This window comes from Dipodomys merriami, unplaced genomic scaffold (assembly GCF_024711535.1).
Source record: "Dipodomys merriami isolate MVZ:Mamm:240054 unplaced genomic scaffold, mDipMer1.0.p SCAF_102, whole genome shotgun sequence".
In the NCBI taxonomy this organism is placed as follows: Eukaryota; Metazoa; Chordata; class Mammalia; order Rodentia; family Heteromyidae; genus Dipodomys; species Dipodomys merriami.
Genome location: NW_027202294.1, coordinates 4,268,988 through 4,289,496, shown reverse-complemented (window position 1 = coordinate 4,289,496; position 20,509 = coordinate 4,268,988). Strand labels below are relative to the sequence as shown.

At 44.6% G+C, this 20,509-nt stretch overlaps 2 protein-coding genes across 2 annotated transcripts in view; one reads left to right on the top strand and one right to left on the bottom strand.

The window, feature by feature from the left end:
* LOC138808980 (uncharacterized) overlaps positions 1 to 19,528 on the bottom strand; it is a 28,979-nt gene extending 9,451 nt beyond the window's left edge. The window contains exon 1 of the mRNA XM_069995368.1: positions 19,434 to 19,528. The gene's annotated coding sequence lies outside the window, so the exon portion shown is untranslated. The remainder of the gene's footprint in view (positions 1 to 19,433) is intronic.
* On the top strand, positions 84 to 6,202 carry LOC138807759 (acyl-CoA desaturase 1-like). The gene is made up of 5 exons (XM_069993526.1): positions 84 to 168; positions 559 to 689; positions 2,374 to 2,579; positions 4,275 to 4,507; positions 6,117 to 6,202. Exons 1-5 carry the CDS (start codon positions 84 to 86, stop codon positions 6,200 to 6,202), a joined length of 741 nt encoding a protein of 246 aa, XP_069849627.1.
* Positions 19,529 to 20,509: the final 981 nt, after the last annotated feature.

Genomic DNA, 20,509 nt, shown 5'->3' with positions numbered 1-20,509 from the left:
TGCTATAATACTGAAATGCTGTTGTACTGGCTGGCAAAAGGAAATGCAAGTCTTTGACTACTATATTCAGTACACCTTTGGAAATGATATTCTGCTCTGAACACTTCAGAAAGATCAGCAGAAGGCCAAATGAGATAGAACCATATGCCTATGGTTTGATAATGACACGTTAGTGAGAGCCCTATTCCTTTTGCATGTCCTTATGCTTTCTTAACTCTTGGAACTCCTTATCTCCACTCTTGGAAGGAGAGGGTAAGTGATGAGCACAGATTTTCAAGTGGTAAAACTTAGAAGCCCAAGACTAAGGCATCGCTAGGGTTCAAGGTAAAGCAGATCTTCTCCTAAACTCTACAGAAGCTGCCTCTGGGGCTGGGAAGGTGGCTCAGTGGTAGAGTACTTGCTTTGCATGCCTGAGGCCCTGGGTTCAATTCCTCAGCACCACATAAGCAAAGAAAAAAAATAAAGAAGCTGGCTCTGGCATCACAGGAATGCTTTGACATGCCTCCCCTGGCTGTACCCCCATCAGGTGGTGACTCTCCTACTACTTTATCCTGGCAGTTTTGCTGTGCTATGTATTCAGTGGCCTGGGCATCACAGCAGGGGCTCATCGCCTGTGGAGCCACCGGACCTACAAAGCACGGCTGCCTCTGAGGCTCTTCCTCATCATTGCCAACTCCATGGCATTCCAGGTGAGCAGCTGGCAGGGCTCAGCTCTGTGTCTCCATCCTATCAACGATCCAGGATGGAGTGAAGGGGACTGGCACCTGGAAAGGAGTCCCAGCAGGTCAGACATGGATTTTTCCAGTCTCATCAGTGACTTCAACTGGAGTCACTGAGGAAGGAAAGTCTCACCAGGTATATGGTCATTTTTATCCAAGGTCTATGTTTTATGAAACTGCATGGCCATTGTGGTCCTTCAGAATAGAGGACCATAGTATAAGAGCCAGGCCCTGACCTAGGTTTCTGGGGCAATTGGTGGACACTAAATATAAAGTTGACTATTTTAGGACTCAAGATAATGGGATTAAAGGTGCTGTAGCACACAGTCTAATTGCTGATAACTAGGGTGAACACAGCCAGACACTGGTGGCTTACACCTGTAATCCTAGTTAATCAATAGGCAGACATCTAAGGATCAGTTTGAAGCCAGCTTGGGCAGGTAATCCTGTGAGACTCTTATCTCCGATTATCTACCAAAACCCCAGAAGTGGAACTGTGGCCCTTGTAGTAGAGCAAAACAGCCTTGAGCGAAACAAAAGCTAAAGGACAGCGCCCCCAGGCCAAAAGTTTATTCTCCATGACCAGTGCATGTATGCACTTATGCAAGCACACACACACACACACACACACACACACACACACACACACACACACACATGAGTGAATACTTGTGAAGCAATGTCTATTTGCCCAGCATTATGGTAAAGTACAGATTAACAGATTAATGATACAGATTAACTCATTAACTCACTACAGAAGTCTTAGGAGGTAGATGGCACTGTTATGCCTACTTTACAGATGAGGAAACTAAGTTACTGAGAGGTCAAGCAGGCTAGCCTTATAGTGTTAACTAGAGATGCCATGCTGGCTAAATCAAGTACTGAGATTGGTTTAGGCAACACCCCTTTAACAGAAAGATTAGGTAATTAGAGAAGGGGAACTCTCCTAGCTATAGTTGTCATATGAAGCATAATTTAGAGAGGGGAAAGAAATGAACCCAAATCAGTCTCCACTGTCCTGGCAAGATTTGAAGGGCCCACAACATATGCCTAATCATCCCTGCCTGCTCAACTTCTGCTTGATGCTCTCAATGTCCTCATGAGGCAAAGGGAAGGAAGAGACAGATTGACAAATCCTGGAAGGATGGATAGGGTCTCTAACAAACAAAGAGGGCGTTTGTAAATGTGCTCATGGTCATGACTATATAGTTATTGTGTTGGGTACCTATCATGTGGGAAAGCATCAGGAAGAAGCGTCTCAAAGCTTTATCCAAAGAGCATTACCTTAGGGTCCATGCCATCTGGCTTGTACTCTGTGCTCAGGGACTTCACACCCAAGAGTACCCTTCTCTTCATCCTAGCCTGATATAGAACTGCAGAACTAATGAAATAGAACTAATGAAATGCCTTGTGTGCTACCAGATAAACTTCAGGAATTATCAGTGCTATTCTAGTGTTTGGGAACTGGAAGCTGATTTTTCCACACTCATGTCAGGAGCAACTACTGAGAAGAAGACAGGCCTATATGCCTTCTTTGGAGCTAAGGTCCTGGGAACTGTGATGCTGAGCTGGACCCTTGCAGACATCTGGGCACTCCAATCCTTCCTAGAGGGCATCTCTCCTTAGGCCTAGTTTTCCCTTTTCTCCCATCCAGAATGATGTGTATGAATGGGCCCGAGATCATCGTGTACACCACAAGTTCACAAAGACTCATGCTGATCCTCACAATTCTCGTCGTGGCTTTTTCTTCTCTCATGTGGGTTGGGTGCTTGTGCGTAAACACCCAGCTGTCCAAGAGAAGAGTGATTTGCTTGACCTGTCTGACCTCAAAGCTGAGAAACTGGTGATGTTCCAGAGGAGGTGAGGAAGGGAAGACAGAACTGGGGTATGCCTTGGAAATGTGGAATTTGGGGGTATTCCTCTCTCTTAGGATATGTAATATAATACTTGAATAATTATCTAAGTTTCTGTATTCAAAATTTCAAAATTGTCATTCTGACCATTTTTATGGTCTAAAAGCCCAGAGCCATGTTTTATTCTTCTGTTCCTTTCTCTCTGAGCTATTTTAATGAAACCAATTAAATACCACAAATTTCACTTAAATAGCATATTTAGAAACAGAAAAGTGAATGTGACTGATGTCTTTCTTTTGATTTTTTTTACCCAGTAGAGTAGAAGGACAGGGCAAGAACTCAAATAACTATTTCACAAAACAGAATATTCTATGTACTGGGACAGGCACAAAGGAAAACAAATTGGTCAGTGAGGAAAATGAGGTCAAGGTACAGGAACAAAGTATGACTAAGCCAACTTATATAGAGTGACCGTTATGAATATGGATGAGTAGAGAGTCCAAACAGATGTGTTAGCATGAGCTAACACATTAAGCAGGTACCTGAAACAGTATTTCTGCTTGATATTTATTGTACAACAGGGAAAGGGACTGAAAGGTAGCTATAACTCTGGTAGAGTCTTGATGTAACTTTGGATTAGTTCTGTAATCAAAAGAGAATCATAAAAGTTTTTCCAGCAGCATGTATCATAGTCAGATATGCTTTAAAGAGGCTACTCTGAGGACATGTTAAAGTACCATTCAGGCAGAGAAATGAGAAATGGAAACATAAGATAGATGGTAGGGAGGATTCAAGCCAGGGAAGCAGTGACAGGATAAGGAAAGAACTTGATGTGGACTGTCAGTGACATCAAAACAGAAGATGTGACTGAGGCACACAGGCAACTGATTCTCTTGCGATGTCAATGGCTTTTGTCTGCATGGGACTGAAGAAAACAGGGCCTCCTGAAGGAGAGACTTGCTGTGGTCACAGACACTGAGTGTACCTCCTGAGGAAAAAGCAGAGCAAAGAACGAAGGGGTGGTAGGAGAAAATGAAAGCATGACATTTGCCATGCTTTCTGCCAATGACACTGATGAGCAAGAGAAAGGTGTCCAGAATTTGGTGGATGTGGCTGTGAGGGGACCCTGCCTGTTTGATCAATATAATGTGAGGTCTCATGGAAAGAAAGGATACAATCTGGGTACCAGTGGCTCAGGTCTGTAATCTTAGCTTCTCAGGAGGCTGAGATCAGAGGATACTGGTTCAAAGGCATCCTGGGCAGGAATTTTGTTAAGACTCTTAACTCCACTGGCCCACCTAGAAGCGGTAAGTGGAGCTATGTCTTCTGTGGAAGAGTACTAACTTTGGGCACAAAAGTTCAGGGAAAGTGTCTCCATCCTGAGTTCAAATCCCTAGGATCAGCACACACAAAAGGAAACAAGGCATTTAGAATCAGGATATTATATTCTTATCCTTGTCCTTTGCATTCCTAATGGGATGACCTTAGAATATTTATTGAACACATCCATATAGCACACATCTATATAACAAGAGGACAACTATGTCTTCTCAAAAGGTGTTCCACCCATTCCCTTTGGTTTGTTTACCTCTGTATTTACAGTTAGGAGGGAATGGTTGGCCCAACCCTGAAAGACTGAGTAATCCAGGCTTGTGTGAAAATCCTCTGTCCCTACTCTCACACTGTGTGGTCTCTCATGTAGGTACTACAAGCCCTGTTTCCTGTTAATGTGCTTCATCTTGCCTACATTAGTCCCCTGGTATTGTTGGGGTGAAACTTTTCAACACAGCTTGTATGTTGCTGCTTTCCTGCGATACATCATTTTGCTCAATATGATCTTGCTGTTGAACAGCGTTGCTCACCTCTATGGATATCGCCCTTATGACAAGAACATTGACGCCTGTGAAACTGTCCTGCTCTCGCTGGCAACTCTGGGTAAGTCAGCAGTATACAAACATGACCACACTCAGTATTTGGTTAAGAGCTGGCAATATCAGCTAAGTTTGTTTTTAGGACATTTTGTGCCCCAAATTTTTCACCACAAAACTAGTGGTTCCTAAATGAGGATATATTTACATGTCATGCAGCAAGTTCTGTTCAAAAAAGGGGAAAATAACACTTCCACTAGTTGCAGGTTTCCAAATCCATTTCCAAATGGCATGTCTATTGAATCATTCCAAGCTTTCCTTTCTCCAGTCACCTCTGGTCTGGGCTACAGTCTGGTTTTGGGGAGGTGATACATAATTAGAAAAATCGGGTCAAAAGAGAGGCCAATAGATGAGTATTTTATATTGACTGATTCTGTAATATAAACCAGATTGATACACTTCAAGAATGCTGCTGTGAAAATATGTGTAATCTCCTTGCTATGATTTCATATGTGTCTCTCAGCCCCTTCCACCATTGTGCACGTTCTAACTTTAACTCATGCTTGAAATAAACCACCTAGGCCTCACGCTTCTTACATTTCTTTTCTTTTCTTTTTTGATGGTCTTGGGGCTTAATCTTAGGGCCGAAGCACTGTCCCTGAGTTCTTCTGCTTAGAGCTAGAATTCTACCACTTGAATCACAGTGTCATTTTCAGCCTTATCTCAGTAGATTATTGGAGGTGAGAATCTCATGGACTTTTCTGACTGGGCTGTCATTGAACCACAATCCTCAGCTCTCAGCTTCAGACTAGCTAGGATTACAGGCATGAGCCACCAGCACCCAGCTAGTTACTACATTTTTCTTAACAAAATAATTTGTACTGAGATGTGGCCAGCATGATAAATAATTATAATGACAGCACCCCAATTTCAACTGCCTTACGACTGGCCTTTTAAAATGGCCACATTTTAGAGAACACTTGTTCTCTATTGCTACTCTCTTCTGTGAACCTGCTCTTTCCTGCATTTTATTCCACCCTGTCTTTCCTACTGTTGTACAGTGAATCATCCCAGAAGCCACATTTTAAAATATATAATATTGGAGTCTTTATTATGCACTTAACAGGCTACAGGCTGCCTGTTTTACAAAGGCTTGCAGCACGCAAATGCACATAACACAGCTAGGAAACATGCTAAAGAGGAGAAAAATAACAAAAACAATACCAACAAGCCGATTCAGCTTCAATGGAGAGCTGAACTGGGGTGCCATGATGACTGGAGACAAGACAGGAGACCGGAGACCATCACAGAGACACAGGTGGCATGGCCTCCTGGTGGCTAAGCTGGTCCAGGGGGCAGATCCACAGGAAATTCCCAGTCCCCAGGCACTGGACTGACAGATTCAATAACCTATCAGTCAAGTGCCCTCCCCTGCCTCCAGGGGTCCAGGCACGCCCATTACCTGAGAGGCTGGTGATGGGCAGGGGGTTTTCTTCCCCCAGCATGAAGACAAGATGCCAGATCCTATAATCAACCATGTGGCCAATATGGTGCTGGCCAGACCTGGCTTACTTACTTCACTATAGCTCTGTTTCCTGCCATTCTAATTCTTTTTCGTCTTGAATTGTTGATCTCTCACATTTTCTTCACTCTGACCACACTGACCTTCCTTTAAGCCTACATTGACCTGCCTCTTCCTGTCCAGGTTGCCACCCATGATCCTCCTCCTTTTCAATTTGACACCTATAGTACTAATGAATGACCACTCAGAGCTTGGCTGTGAACACCAGTGTAAAAGTTAGCAGTCCTCTGTCAGTACACTTAGCCTTCGCCTTATTTCCCAACTTCCAGCCTGCTTCTTAGTTCATACTATGGACTACCTATGTACAGAATAATGATATCTTCAGAGTCCTAGCTGGAGGCTTATTTGGCAGCACTTCATCACTAGCTTGCTATTTACATCATTCTCACTCTACATGGGGGCACTTTTGTGGTTGTTATGTATGTACATATAAATATATGTATTTATTTACTGTATTTTAAGCATCTCCTTACGTATTGTAGACTATCCTAGACTCACAATTCTCTCCAGTGCTGAGATTACAATTGTTGTACAGTAAATGGAGTTGGTAGTGTTAGGTTTTTAAAAAGAGGTAACCGAGTAAGAACAGCAGCAGCACGCACGTGGTATTCAGGTAAGGGGTAGGTTTATTCAGTAGACCTGCTGGGACCAGGCAAGGTTGGCACTCCACGTGGCTGGGAAAGGCCTGGGAATGAGAGAGAGCTGGGAAGAGAGGAAAGAGAGAGAGAAAAGAGCCAGAGAAGAGCAGAGAGAGGGGTAAGAACAGTAGCACTCACGTGGTATTCAGGTAAGGGGTAGACCTGCTGGGACCAGGCAAGGTTGGCACTCCACGTGGCTGGGAAAGAGAGAGAGCAAGAAAAGAACAGAGAGAGAGCTAGAATAGAACAGAGAGAGCAAGAAAAGAGCAGCAAGAGAGCGTCTGGGCCTGGGCTAGGCCTTATGTAGGGTATGGGCGGGGAAAGGTTTGGCCACAACAAATTCAGATGTGACCTCAGCGGATGCAGATGTGACCTCTTCCAGGTGTCCCAGTTGCCTAGGTAACGCAGGTACTGGGTGGAGACTTTGCTGCAAGGAGGGTGGAGTCTGCTGGCCATCCAGGAGGGACCTTACAGGTAGGATACAGAGAAGCCACCTTTGGAGAGATGGAATTGGGAGTCTTTATTAGAAAGCCAGAGTCGACATGATAGACTGTTGTCTCAAAGACCAGTATGGCTACCCCCCCCCACTTTCCCTGCACAGAACTTACACCAAGCTTGTAAAGACAAAAACCTTGGGGGCAGACAAGGCCCCAACATCAACAAATCACAAGGACCAGCTTTCCTGGGGCTAACTAACATGATCTCTGCATATCCTCTAAAGCTGAGAGCTCTCTTTGCTCTACCTACTGAGCTAGGCATCTGCAATTCAAAGGATGGCTTGCTTCACCTGGAAGCCTCTGAAGCTGGGTGGACTACCCCATCACCTGGTTAGGCAATAGGATGGCTGTGTGAACAGGGTAACTTACTTAGACTTGGTCTTTTTGTTACTTCACAATCATAAACCACAATGCTTAGAGTATATAGAGATATATTTATCCTCAAAAGACATTTATTAATTTACTTATTTGTTTATCTTTCTTTTTTTGTAGGTCATGGGGCTAGAATTCAGGGCCTGGGAGCTATCCCTGAGCTCTTTTTGCTCAAAGCTAGTGCTCTACCACCTTGAGCCACAGCACCACCTCCTTTTTTCTGGTGGTTAATTGGAGATACATCTTATTTTTCTGCCCAGGAAAGCTTTGAACTTTAATCCTCAGATCTAAGCCTCTTGAGTATCTAGGATTACAGGTATGGGCCACCAGCACCCAGCAAAAGACCTATGATTAGTTGTTCTTTACCCTAACTGAAAGAATCCATCCCAGCTTTCCTAGGGGACCACTCAGAGGCAGCACATACAGGTGGAGAAGGATTATAAAGATGTTTATTAGTGTGGTCAACTTGCCCATGAGATGGAGAGCAATATGGGGTCTGCCCCATCGAGGTGGTAGCTCATAACTGGGGATAGTGGCAGGAGGTACTCTGCATGTGCAGGTAGGTCTGAGTGGAGAGAAAAAGTGGCCAGTATCCTGGAATTCTAGGGCAGGGAGGAGCTCAGGTCTGGTGGAGCTGGGGGCTACAAGCTGCCCTGGGAAAGGTAGTGGGAGTGACTTAGGACCTGAGGTGGGGAGAATGCCAACACTAACCTGAGAGTTCAATGCCATTATTGTTCAGATTGATTCTGAAAGAAGCACCCTGCTGTTATAAGGTAAATTATCAGAGAAGCCACATTTTGAATGATCAAATCTTGGTATCTTTCTTACAAATTAGTCTGTGAATGGATCAATGAAAGGATCCATCACATCCATGGCATGCCGAGGCAGACAGGCACAGGAGAAAGATTATTACAAGGTTTAATAGAGGAGCCATATTTCTCTCGGAGAGAGAGCACATGGCACCTCTGCTATGGGTAGCAGCAGGGTCTCGGGTTAGGAAGTGAGATAGATGGAAGTTCAGGTGGACCTGGGTGGAGCCAGCTGGAGGGAGGGGCCAGCTATAAGGTGGGGACTCCAGGGCAGGGAGGAGCTCAGGTCTGGGTGGAGCTGAGGCCCAAAGGTGGGCATAATGCTTACAGTCTACAGACAGCCAGTTGTAACAAAAACCTGCAGCCCATAAATACACTTAACACTGTTAGGAAATGGGCCAACAAACCAATTCAGCTCTGATAGAAAGCTGAACTGGGACACCATGATGACCAAAGAAAAGAGAGGAGACAAGCAACAGTACAGGAACATGGAGACACATAACATGGCATACTGATACCTATGCAGGTCGGAGTCTAAATAGGGTTAGGGCAAGGGGCAGAGTCACAAGAAATTTCCCATCTCAGGCACAGGACCCACAGGTTCAGTAACCTATCAGCCAAGTGCCCATCCCTGACTCCAGGGATCCAGGCATGCCTATTACCTGGGGGGGGGGGGGGGGGAGAATGTCACCTTCCTCCATCATGAAAACAAGATGCCAGACCTTAAATAGACATACTCAGAAGAACTCAGAACTTTTCCATCTAGGGAATAACCTTCCATATGGGGTATGCTCAGAGGCTACTCAGAGACTGGAGATTAAAGCCATTTAGGAAGTTAATTAATGCAGAATCAGAGCATTCTCTATATGCAAAGCTTTCCTAAAGCTATGACATCTGCATTTCTCTGAAACAGCCCTCCTAGCTCACCTTGAGCTAGACATCTGCATTCAATGAATGGCCTCTCTCACCTCTGGGCTTTTCAGCACTGGATGGAGAATTCCCTCCCCAAGCAAGAGGCACCAGGATGGCTGCATGAAGTTACTTAGACTCAGCCTCCTTATTTCACTGTCAAGAGGTAGCAAATTCAGGATTTACCAAATATGTACTCACTACAGAAATTGTCCTCAGTCTAGTATGTTTATTGTCCTTTCAAAATAAAATTGAACCTGGGTTTTTAGACCCTACGCCCAAGGTCCAGCAGTTGTTGCCATGTGCCAAATAAAGACACAAGGTGAAGGCAGAAAAAGAGATGTATTACATGACAGCCCTAGGAAGACAGCACGTCAGTACATCTTCAGACATTTTGAGGGATATAGACAGTCTTTGTTCTTGGAGGAGTTCCAGAGAAGTTGTTTTCACTTTACTGCTGGAACAGAACAGGAACAAAGCAGTCTCTTTTCTTTCAGAAGATAAGAAGAAGGCACTGCCTGTTTGAGGGGTAGTTTTCCTTCCATTTAGGATAATTATCAGTGATTCTTTTTTTCCTCCTGGAGCCCACGGTAATTACAAAGGGGCAGCAGCAGAACATAGTTCAGAGCAATGGCACAGACACAAACTTGGAGGACTTTTCACCGAGCCAAGTAAAACTATAGTTCTTTCTTTCTTTGGGGGGGGGGGGAGGGGGTGGGTCAGTTATTGGGCTTGAACTCAAGGCCGGGGCACTTTCTCTGAGCTCCTTTGCTGAAGGCCACTGCTCTTGAAAGACCCCAGACTTCTGGGATACTTTCATCAATGGGAGGGCGCCCCAGAAAACTCAGACTCCAAGGCCGGGAGATGCAATAAGCAAGAGGAGTTTATTTGACGTTTGCGCAAACAGCCTCTCTGCCCCGGCAAGGGAGGGAGCCCCAAACCGAGGTTACAGGCATTTTTAAAGGCAAAAACCACAAGATTAGCATATTACACCAGGGTCTGGTAATTAGAGGTCACCATACTCTCTAGCAATCATTTTTTACTACACAGGGAAGTTTATAACACTCTTTGTAATAAAACAATTGGCACGGATGCTCAAACGGGAGATAGTCACTTTGGGAGATAAGGGTCAGAGAGTTTACATAATTACAGGTTTGTGATTAACATTTGGCCTAGTTTGCTGGGCTCACCTGATGGTCCTTATCTTGAGCCCCCCTATACCGAATTTTTACACACAGGGATGCAGAGGAACATACTCTTTGTTCTTTATCTTGGGTCCCTATCTTGGGTCCCTATCCTGGGTTCCATTTGGCCACTTAGGGAATTTTCAAACAGGAACCAGAAAAACATACCTGTTTGTTCTTTATCTATGACCACAAACCTTGTCCCAGGGGCCGGCATCTGGGCTCCAAGAGACTTTTTACTCCATTACTAATTTCCAGAAGGGAGAGGGGTTAGTGCTAGGGCGAGCAAGTTTACAAAAGCAAAACCAGCAGTTAGCAATTGTAAAATGTAACTCTAATTTTTTAATCTTTCATTCCCTCCTCTTGTCTTTGGGCTGATTTTAATCTTAAAATCTAGGAGGTTCTTATCTCATTTGTAGGCGTGTCACTTGTCTGTAATACTTGATACTGTTGGGCTAATACCATGGCCTGTATGATGGACAGCCTTTCACGAATAAACTGCAATAGCTTGTTAAAAATGCAAGGACCAAAGGTGAGAAGCAATAGTAAGATAATGACAGGTCCTGCTACCGCTGACAGCAACATATCAGTATCGAGCCAGGGTGATTTAGACCACCAACTCTCAAACCAGCTACCTTGCTCAGTCTTGTCCCAATTGTGCGTTTCTAAACGCTCTTGGAGTTTGGCCATGGAGTCGTGCGCTATCCCAGTATGATCAGCATAAAAACAGCATTTTTCTTTTAGGGCTGCGCACAACCCACCATCCTTGATAAAGACTAAGTCTAAACCTCTACGGTTTTGAAGCGCTACCTCTGATAGGGAGGTGAGGGAGTCCATTAATGCTGTGACTGATTTTTGTATAGCTTTTTCTGGTTCACGGCAGCTTCTAGTTGTCTTAGGCTTTGTTGACCTTCCACATATGCAGCCCCTCCTACTCCTACTCCCGCAATACCTGCGGCGGTCCCGAATCCCAAGAGGACAGCTAATGTTACACTGATGGGTTCTCTTTTGTATCTGCGGGGGGCCAGGCCTTCTGCCAATTCTTCGAAGGATCGGGAGTCATGGTATATAACCTGGGGGTAGAGGTGCAAGACATACTCATACCATTTGCTACATACTTAAACTTTCTGAGGTTTGTCTTAAAGACAATCCTTACTCTTCAAATCCTTTCTTATCCAAAGGGGATACCAATTTTTCCCCAATTCCTTTTCCAAGGCTTTCTTTACTACCCCTCCCTCCTTTTCAGTTTATTACTTCCATTGATAACACACTCAGGTTATTACCATACTAGAGCCAAACTAGGCTGTGACCATAGAGAGGATTTCCAGTCACTATGCACTGAAGTGCCTAAGGCAAGCAAGCCAGTGATATTCTTGTCCACAGTATCCACTGTGGGAAGAGAGGGTTTCTAGATATCACCCAAAAGAATGTCCCACAAGATCTTAGATTTAGCAGCAGTCAACCAGGAAGCAGACTCAGGTGATGGAATCAGACAGGAGTTTCTCCAGGTGGCTGTCAGGCCATCTTTGAACTATATCCATTAGGGTATGCAGCAGCAGCAGCAGCAGTAGCAGCAGGGTCTCTCAGTGGCTCCAAGGGACTGTCACACCTCATGCTGGGCTGTAAATTCCTACACAGACTGGTTAAAGATACATTGCATAGGCTAGGCAGGCTTTGATCCTGGTCTTTTTAAGATCTTCAAACAATAGCCCAGGACAATTTACCCAAATCACAACATTTTACTAACTGTTAGGTTTTTAAAAAGAGGTAGGTGAGTAAGAACCGCACCAGCACGCACGTAGTATTCAGGTAAGGGGTAGGTTTATTTAGTAGACCTGCTGGGACCAGGCAAGGTTGGCACTCCACGTGGCTGGGAAAGGCCTGGGAATGAGAGCTGGGAAGAGAGGAAAGAGAGAGAAAAGAGCAGAGAGAGGGGTAAGAACAGTAGCACTCACGTGGTATTCAGGTAAGGGGTAGACCTGCTGGGACCAGGCAAGGTTGGCACTCCACGTGGCTGGGAAAGAGAGAGAGCAAGAGAGCAAGAAAAGAGCAGCAAGAGCTAGAAACGAACAGAGAGAGAAAAAAAGGGAGAGTCTGGGCCTGGGCTAGCCCTTATGTAGGGTATGGGTGGGGAAAGGTGTGGCCACATCAAATTCAGATGTGACCTCAGTGGATGCAGATGTGACCTCTTCCAGGTGTCCCAGTTGCCTAGGTAACGCAGGTACTGGGTGGAGACTTTGCTGCGAGGAAGGTGGAGTCTGCTCGCCATCCAGGAGCGGACCTTACATTCCAGCCTTTTAATAATCATGAAATAGGGAGAGAATTCTCTCTGGCTACTTGCTGCTGACAAGGGGCGTCGACAATAGGGGTAAAAGGCTGGAATTTGGTCTCCTCCCAGAGAAGGCAGTGAACAGCAGCTGTCCCTTGGTTGTGTGAGTCCTTAGATGAAATCTGGAGAAGTCTCATGAGCATTGAGGGGCTGGAAAAAAAATACTAGAGAGCAAATAAATGGCAAGAGGAAGGACTTGGGGCTGAAAATGTTGGTAGAAATTTCCCTAGTTACTTCTGACATCTGGCAACTAAGTAGAGAATTCAGGTGACAAAGGCAAGAATATAAATTCCTGTTCAGTTAATAGGTAGACAGGTATAGACATTGGCTGGGTAGGCTTCTTACTTCTACTGACCTCCCGGCTCAGGTTAATTTTGAAAGGGCAGGCACAAAGTAGCTGATGTGACATCATCTCCTCTTACTCCTTTCCACGTTCCCTTGTTCCCTAGACTGGCTGAGTCTAGGTGCTCGTTGCTGGGAAGGCTTGTCCCAGTTGGTATTCAAGATTTGAACTCAAGGCCTGGGCACTGTCCCTGAGCACTTCTGCTCAAGGCCAGCACTGAAACACTTTGAGTTATAGTACCACTAGTATTTAAGGAGGTTTGAACTCAAGGCCTGGGCACTGTCCCTGAGCACTTCTGCTCAAGGCTAGCACTCTACCACACTGAGTTATAGTACCACTTCCAGAGTTTAGCTGGGAGACGGAGTCTTAGGGATTTTTTAGCCCGAGCTGGCTTTGAACTGAAATCTTTGCCACAAAAGCCCTTTATTATTTCCAATTAAAGCAACAAGGAGATCAAGTAGAATAAGTAGAGCTTACCTGGTTCTTACCAAGAATTGCCAACAAATATTCTGAAATGACAAAACTCATTAGATGTGATGAAAATTTTAGCATAGATATGCCCAGTATTTTAGAACCATGTAGTCAGTAGTAGAATACACAACACAAAACAAAAAAGGCAAAACTCAAAACCTAAAATTTTGACAACATTTAGACATCTTTGCTAACAAAGCACATCAGATGGTTGGGCCTCAGTTACTAGGGCCTGTGAAAACAGCAACTTGTTAGCAAGGCACCTTAGAATAGATGGAGTAGTAAACTTAGTGGAAGGTTAAGGGTCAGATGGGGCTAATCCCTTAACCCACCACGTGGCCAAGATGGCGGATTCAAGATGGCGAATTTCTGAAAGAATGCAAAGAAAGCCTGAATAGATTAACCCTACATTGGCTAGCCTTTGAGAGGGAACCTAGAGGGGGGTCCCTGGGACCCAGCCTGCGTCACACTCTTCAAGGCACAAGCCAAAAAGTTGTAGAAAAAAAGGGTAGAAAGTTGCCCATGAATGGCAGAGAGAGAGCAAAAAGCCTGAAATTAAACTTCTGACCATTTACCATTGCAATAGCAAAAACTGTGCTTCTGAGAATGGCATAAAAATGAGGCTCTCTGGCTTTCCAGGGAGCGCGGGAGACATTTCAAAGGGGTTTCATGGCTCAGGCGTGATTCGTAGCACCCCATTAAATGAGTAGGAGAGTCAGTCTGGTGAGTGAAGGAGAGCTGACCAGGCAGAAGCGGCATCCCGACTTCCCCCAGAGCCCTCTAGAGAGAAATGGCCAAGCCCCCAAAGCCAAGCGTCCTCGGCTTCAGAGGTGACCGCCTTTCAGCTAAAGGCCGTAGGAGCTCTCTGGTGTGGCGCCACATCTGGACAGAGACTGAGTGACAGAGAGCCGTAGAGTAGTTTCACTCACCAGAGTAGAGAAGTGTGGACGTGGATGTGAAGGCAGCAATGGTATCGATGAGTTGATTCCGCCGCAGACAGACTGGTTCGCAAAAGGCCGTCAGAACTGCGGGTATTCCTCAGAGCAAAAAGGGAAGAACAAAAAAAAAAAGAAAAAAAAGGAAAAAAACAGAGAAATCCCAGCTATCCTGACTTTAAGCCTTTATCCGAGTCACGGCACCATTTATGTTAGGTTTTTTAAAAAGAGGTGGGCCGAGTAAGAACAGCACCACGCACGTGGTATTTAGGTAAGGGGTTTATTCAGTAGACCTGCTGGGACCAGGCAAGGTTGGCACTCCACGTGGCTGGGAAAGGCCTGGGAATGAGAGCTGGGAAGAGAGGAAAGAGAGAGAAAAGAGCAGAGAGAGGGGTAAGAACAGTAGCACTCACGTGGTATTCAGGTAAGGGGTAGACCTGCTGGGACCAGGCAAGGTTGGCACTCCACGTGGCTGGGAAAGAGAGAGAGCAAGAGAGCAAGAAAAGAGCAGCAAGAGCTAGAAACGAACAGAGAGAGAAAAAAAGGGAGAGTCTGGGCCTGGGCTAGCCCTTATGTAGGGTATGGGTGGGGAAAGGTGTGGCCACATCAAATTCAGATGTGACCTCAGTGGATGCAGATGTGACCTCTTCCAGGTGTCCCAGTTGCCTAGGTAACGCAGGTACTGGGTGGAGACTTTGCTGCGAGGAAGGTGGAGTCTGCTCGCCATCCAGGAGCGGACCTTACACTAACCAGATATTTTTGTAAACAGACACAGAAGGCTCAGAAGGCTTAGTCTTGTAACCATCTCTGACAGATGCAGTCTCCACACCTTGCACACCTACAACAGTTAACACTATTTTTTATGCCTTTTTAAAAAAAATTATCTGATCTATTTTGCCTCATTTTTCCAAAACTGACTCTGGACCCTTGATCTTAAAAAAAAAAAAAAAAAAAAAAAGGAGGGTAGAAGGGCGAAGGTCCATGTTCTGTAACTTCTTCAAGCTGACTTCAGGGGCGTTGATTTTACCTAGCCAGGAACCTATAACTTTAGCCTATTTTACAAAGAGGCCATCAGGGTTAGATGTCATTAAGAACAATATTTAACTTTTGACAACTGCACAGACCTTTTCTCCGGCTACAGCAGTTTAGCTTGTTTAGTACTCTGGTTTGCAAAAGCATCTTCCTAGATGGCTTAGGAATGTGATCTCTAATGATCCCAACAATGCCTAAGACAGATATCAATAGAAACACACTCTCAGGTTTACAAATTTTTTTCCTGAGCAGATGAACTTCATGTAACTAGTGTCAGCTCAATTAGAGCTGCCAATTAGAGCTTCTGGCACATAAAGAGGTTGAGATTTAAACTATACCCCACATTTTATAACATTAGCTTTTTACTATCACAGAGGACTGGCAAGTTCCTGTCCCTTACAAGGTAAATAGTCATGGACATTAGGCATGCTTACAAATTCTTCCCATGACCTCCCGGCTCTGACCAGTTTTGAAGGGCCACGCACAAATGACTCTAGGATCTGACATTTCTGCCATCCAAGCAGTGGCTTACTGCCTCTGGATGCTCCTCCATTGCTTTTGTCCCAGGGGTGTCATCTCCACATTGGATAAATGCCTCATTGGCACTTCCCTTCAGCTGGTTGCTGGACTTGAACTCGGGGCCTGAGCACTGTCCCTCAGCTCTACAGCTTAAGGCTAGCACTCTGCCACTTTGAGTCCCAGACTCGGGCTTGAATGCTGTCCCCTGACTCTTCAGTCCAGGGCTAGCACTCTGCCACTGTGAGTCTCGAGCTTAGGGCTTGAGTACTGTCCCCTGACTCTTTAGTCCAGGGCTAGTACTCTGCTGGCTGAATAGAGGTGACAGTCTCACAGGGACCTTTTTTTTTTTTTTTTTTTTTTTTTTTGCCCGGACTGGCTTTGAACCAGTTTGCAGATCAGTGAGTCTTATAAAAGGCCATTTTACTCCAATTAAAAGCAACAAGGTGTCAACATAGAAGTAGCTTTTAAGCATGCTCTTACCTGAACTTATTAAGAGTCAAAGTTACATCTGACAACTTGTAAGAATCCTCTGTGCTTTGCTCTGGACTTTGCTGGAAACTCAAAAAACAACCTATAAGAGCAAACTGGAATAGCAATTATTTTGGTAATACTAATTTTTCCTCTGTTTACATTGAGGCCAATGTCAAGATCAATTTTGCATTTAAACTTTATATCCAAAATCCATTTTCTAATTTTTTTAAAGTCTCCCACTAATCTTCTTCTTAATATACTTTAGTTTTTATTTGCATTTAAAAAAAAAACCTCTTAAAATATTGAGGCCAAGTGTCACTCATTGTCTCTTGGCTGCTTGTTTTAAAACAGACACACATTAAAAATTTTAAACTCAAATGACAATTTTTCCTTAATGCGAAAATAACAATCATCATAACTGAACCAAAAAACTAGACTTAGCATCTTTATGACTTTTAAAAACATCCTAATTGTAAAACATTAATAGCAAGTCACATTATACAAATAACTTTTTAACCCTCTTTTTTAAGGCCTTCCTAATTTTAATGTTAACACATCCAAGGGGAAGTTTTAGCAATACTAATCAGATCATCACATCACTCATTTTAACCATCATGTTTTCAGTGTCTATCTGTAGGGAAAAGAGAGAACAAAGATGGGCCACTTGGCCCCTTCTATGGAATGGGCACACACCCAATCCGACTCTTTAGGGTTAGATGAACTGCATTTGTGCTAGCTTGCCCTCTTTTACCATGCGTGGACTCCTCCCAGGGCCTGTCCCACCATGCATGACCAGCTGAACTGAACTTCTGCTTGTTCACCCCTTACCCCTAAAGATAGGTCTTCTGTTGGCTTCTAAGTTTTTCCCCCGTCTCTTCTCTTGGTTCTTGAATGAAATACACAGTTTTAGACAAACAGAACAGGTAACATCTTTGACAGTGTTAAACTAACTTTTACATTTAAATTCCTAATTTATCCCCAAATTTTAGCCAAGGGAATTAGATCCCAAACTGCCAATGCATTTTTGTTAAGCCAGATAACTTGATTACAATATAAACAGCCTTATGCATTTTAAAACATTAGTCTTTTAAAATACCAGATTTTCTAATTTGCAAGTTAAAGAATCTTTACAAAGCCATTTAAAACAATATGAAGATTTTTAAAAAATCTTTGGTAATGTCCAAACCTCATAACCTTTTGAATTTTTAAATTTAAACTCACCCAATTGTTACAGCATGCTGACAATTTTTATCTTTGAACATGTTCACAAACACACACAAAACACTCACACAGATCTTAAAGCGCGCAAAAATCAAAATCAGTTGTATGTACACCTTTTAAAGTTTTTAAACAAAAATTGAAGACAGTATTTCTTTTAAACTAGGTACCTTTGTTGGGCTTCATTTTCCCAGAGCTTGCTTATCTAGCAAGGCAATTCACTAATTAGTCTTTTGAATCCCGTCTGTTGGAGGAGGGCTGGGGGAGGGGGCCACCTAAAACTAAACTGGCCTGATTTTTACCCAATTTTGACAAGAGCACTTTACAAATTGTTAAGCTGTCTGGAGTAGCTGAAAGTCCAGACCAGGCTCACAACTTTCTACACCCTCGCCTCTCCTCCAACAGCCTCCACTGGGAGAAGTTGCAGCCTGAGGCTTGTCCATGCCCTGCCTCTTGGCTGCTGTAACACAAAAGGTGGGGGGCTTAGCAGGGCTGTGACCAAGCCCAGTGGGGGGCTGGAACTTTTATTCCCCCAGAGATGTTTAAATAAATAACAAAAACACAGATAAACACAAAAACCAAGGATCCACATTTAAAACTGGTACCAATTCTAAAACAGAACTAGACAAGAACTGAAGGCTGAGTTGGGGACTAATGGGCCCCAGTTTATCCCTACCGGAACTCTGTGCTGCTCCCACTCAGCAAGCTGAATCCAGAGTCTGCTGAGTGAGCCTGCCACACTCACCCAGAACTTCCCTACCCCAGAAAACATAAAACAAACACACACACTAAAGTTAACAAGACAAACAAGTGGCCACAAAGACAAAATCAAGACTCAGTGAATGGGGTGACATCTCACCACCATTCACTTACCAGGGGACTCAACCCCCCCTACTCACCTCCAGAGGATTTTTCTCTTAGATTCCTGCAGACGTTGACCCAGGGGCTTTCCAAGGCGGAGGAGAATTCCCAGTCATCTTGGGGCAAGGGACAAAAGTCCCTAGCGGCCGTCCCCTCAGACTGACAGGTTCTCCCCCACGCTCAGACCCCCTGAGCCAAGGCCCGAGGCTGAGATCTAACTGGGGCCACTTGCAGGTGGTCAGTGGCAGTTTCATAATTGACAAACAAGCAAGTTCCTAAAACCTGACAATCTGGGCTCGAGCTGTAATTTTTTCCAGTGATCTAAAGTCAGACTTAAGGGCGTGGTTAGTTGTTGTCCCATCCCTTTAAGGACAACAAAACAGACAACAGAGACAATTAACACTAAACAGAAACAGGAAACCAGACAGGCGCTGCGCGGCAGTCGAAGGACTGCAAACAGAAAAAGCAACTTCAGATGGGAGTGGCCGACCACGGCTAAACTCCCCGGGAAGGAGAGAGATTCCATGTTCCCTCCTTCTACACGGGAAGGAGAGAGACTCCGCGTCCCCTCCTTCTACATGGGAAGGAGAGAGACTCCACGTTCCCTCTTCCCCCCCAAACCTCAAGAGCCCGTCGGCCCGAGAAAACCTCAAGAACCCGTCGGCCCGACAAAACCTCAAGAGCCCGTCGACCCGAGAAAACCTCAAGAGCCCGTTGGCCCGAGACAGACCTGTACAGGCACTTTTCTTTGGATCCCAGAGTGCAGAATACAGAACAGAGATAACAAACATAGAAGACGCGAGACGCAAGAGCTCTATCTTACCTCCTACCGGTCCTGGAATTTGGGGTCTGAGGGCGCCTGTTTCCCGGCCAATGCACCAAATGAAAGACCCCAGACTTCTGGGATACTTTCGTCAACGGGAGGGCGCCCCAGAAAACTCAGACTCCAGGCCGGGAGATGCAATAAGCAAGAGGAGTTTATTTGACGTTTGCGCAAACAGCCTCTCTGCCCCGGCAAGGGAGGGAGCCCCAAACCGAGGTTACAGGCATTTTTAAAGGCAAAAACCACAAGATTAGCATATTACACCAGGGTCTGGTAATTAGAGGTCACCATACTCTCTAGCAATCATTTTTTACTACACGGGGAAGTTTATAACACTCTTTGTAATGAAACAATTGGCACGGATGCTCAAACAGAGATAGTCACTCTGGGAGATAAGGGTCAGGGAGTTTACATAATTACAGGTTTGTGATTGATTAACATTTGGCCTAGTTTGCTGGGCTCACCTGATGGTCCTTATCTTGAGCCCCCCTATACCGAGAATTTTTACACACAGGGATGCAGAGGAACATACTCTTTGTTCTTTATCTTGGGTCCCTATCTTGGGTCCCTATCCTGGGTTCCATTTGGCCACTTAGGGAATTTTCAAACAGGAACCAGAAAAACATACCTGTTTGTTCTTTATCTATGACCACAAACCTTGTCCCAGGGGCCGGCATCTGGGCTCCAAGAGACTTTTTACTCCATTACTAATTTCCAGTAGGGAGAGGGGTTAGTGCTAGGGCGAGCAACTTTACAAAAGCAAAACCAGCAGTTAGCAATTGTAAAATGTAACTCTAATTTTTTAATCTTTCACTCTACCACTTTGAAACACAGTTCTACTTTTGGATTTTAGATTGTTCTTGGAGATTAGAGTCTAATAAACACAGGCTTTGAACCTTGATCGTTGAGTCTCTTCCTCTTGAGTAGCTAGGATTACTGGCATGAGCCACCAGCATGGAACAAAATCATCACTTAAGATGTTTCTTACAAAATGTTCATCCCAAGAGTTTCCAGAACCTCTGAGGATAAAGGAAATCTCTAAGTGTTTTCATGGGGTTCTGATATATCAACACCTC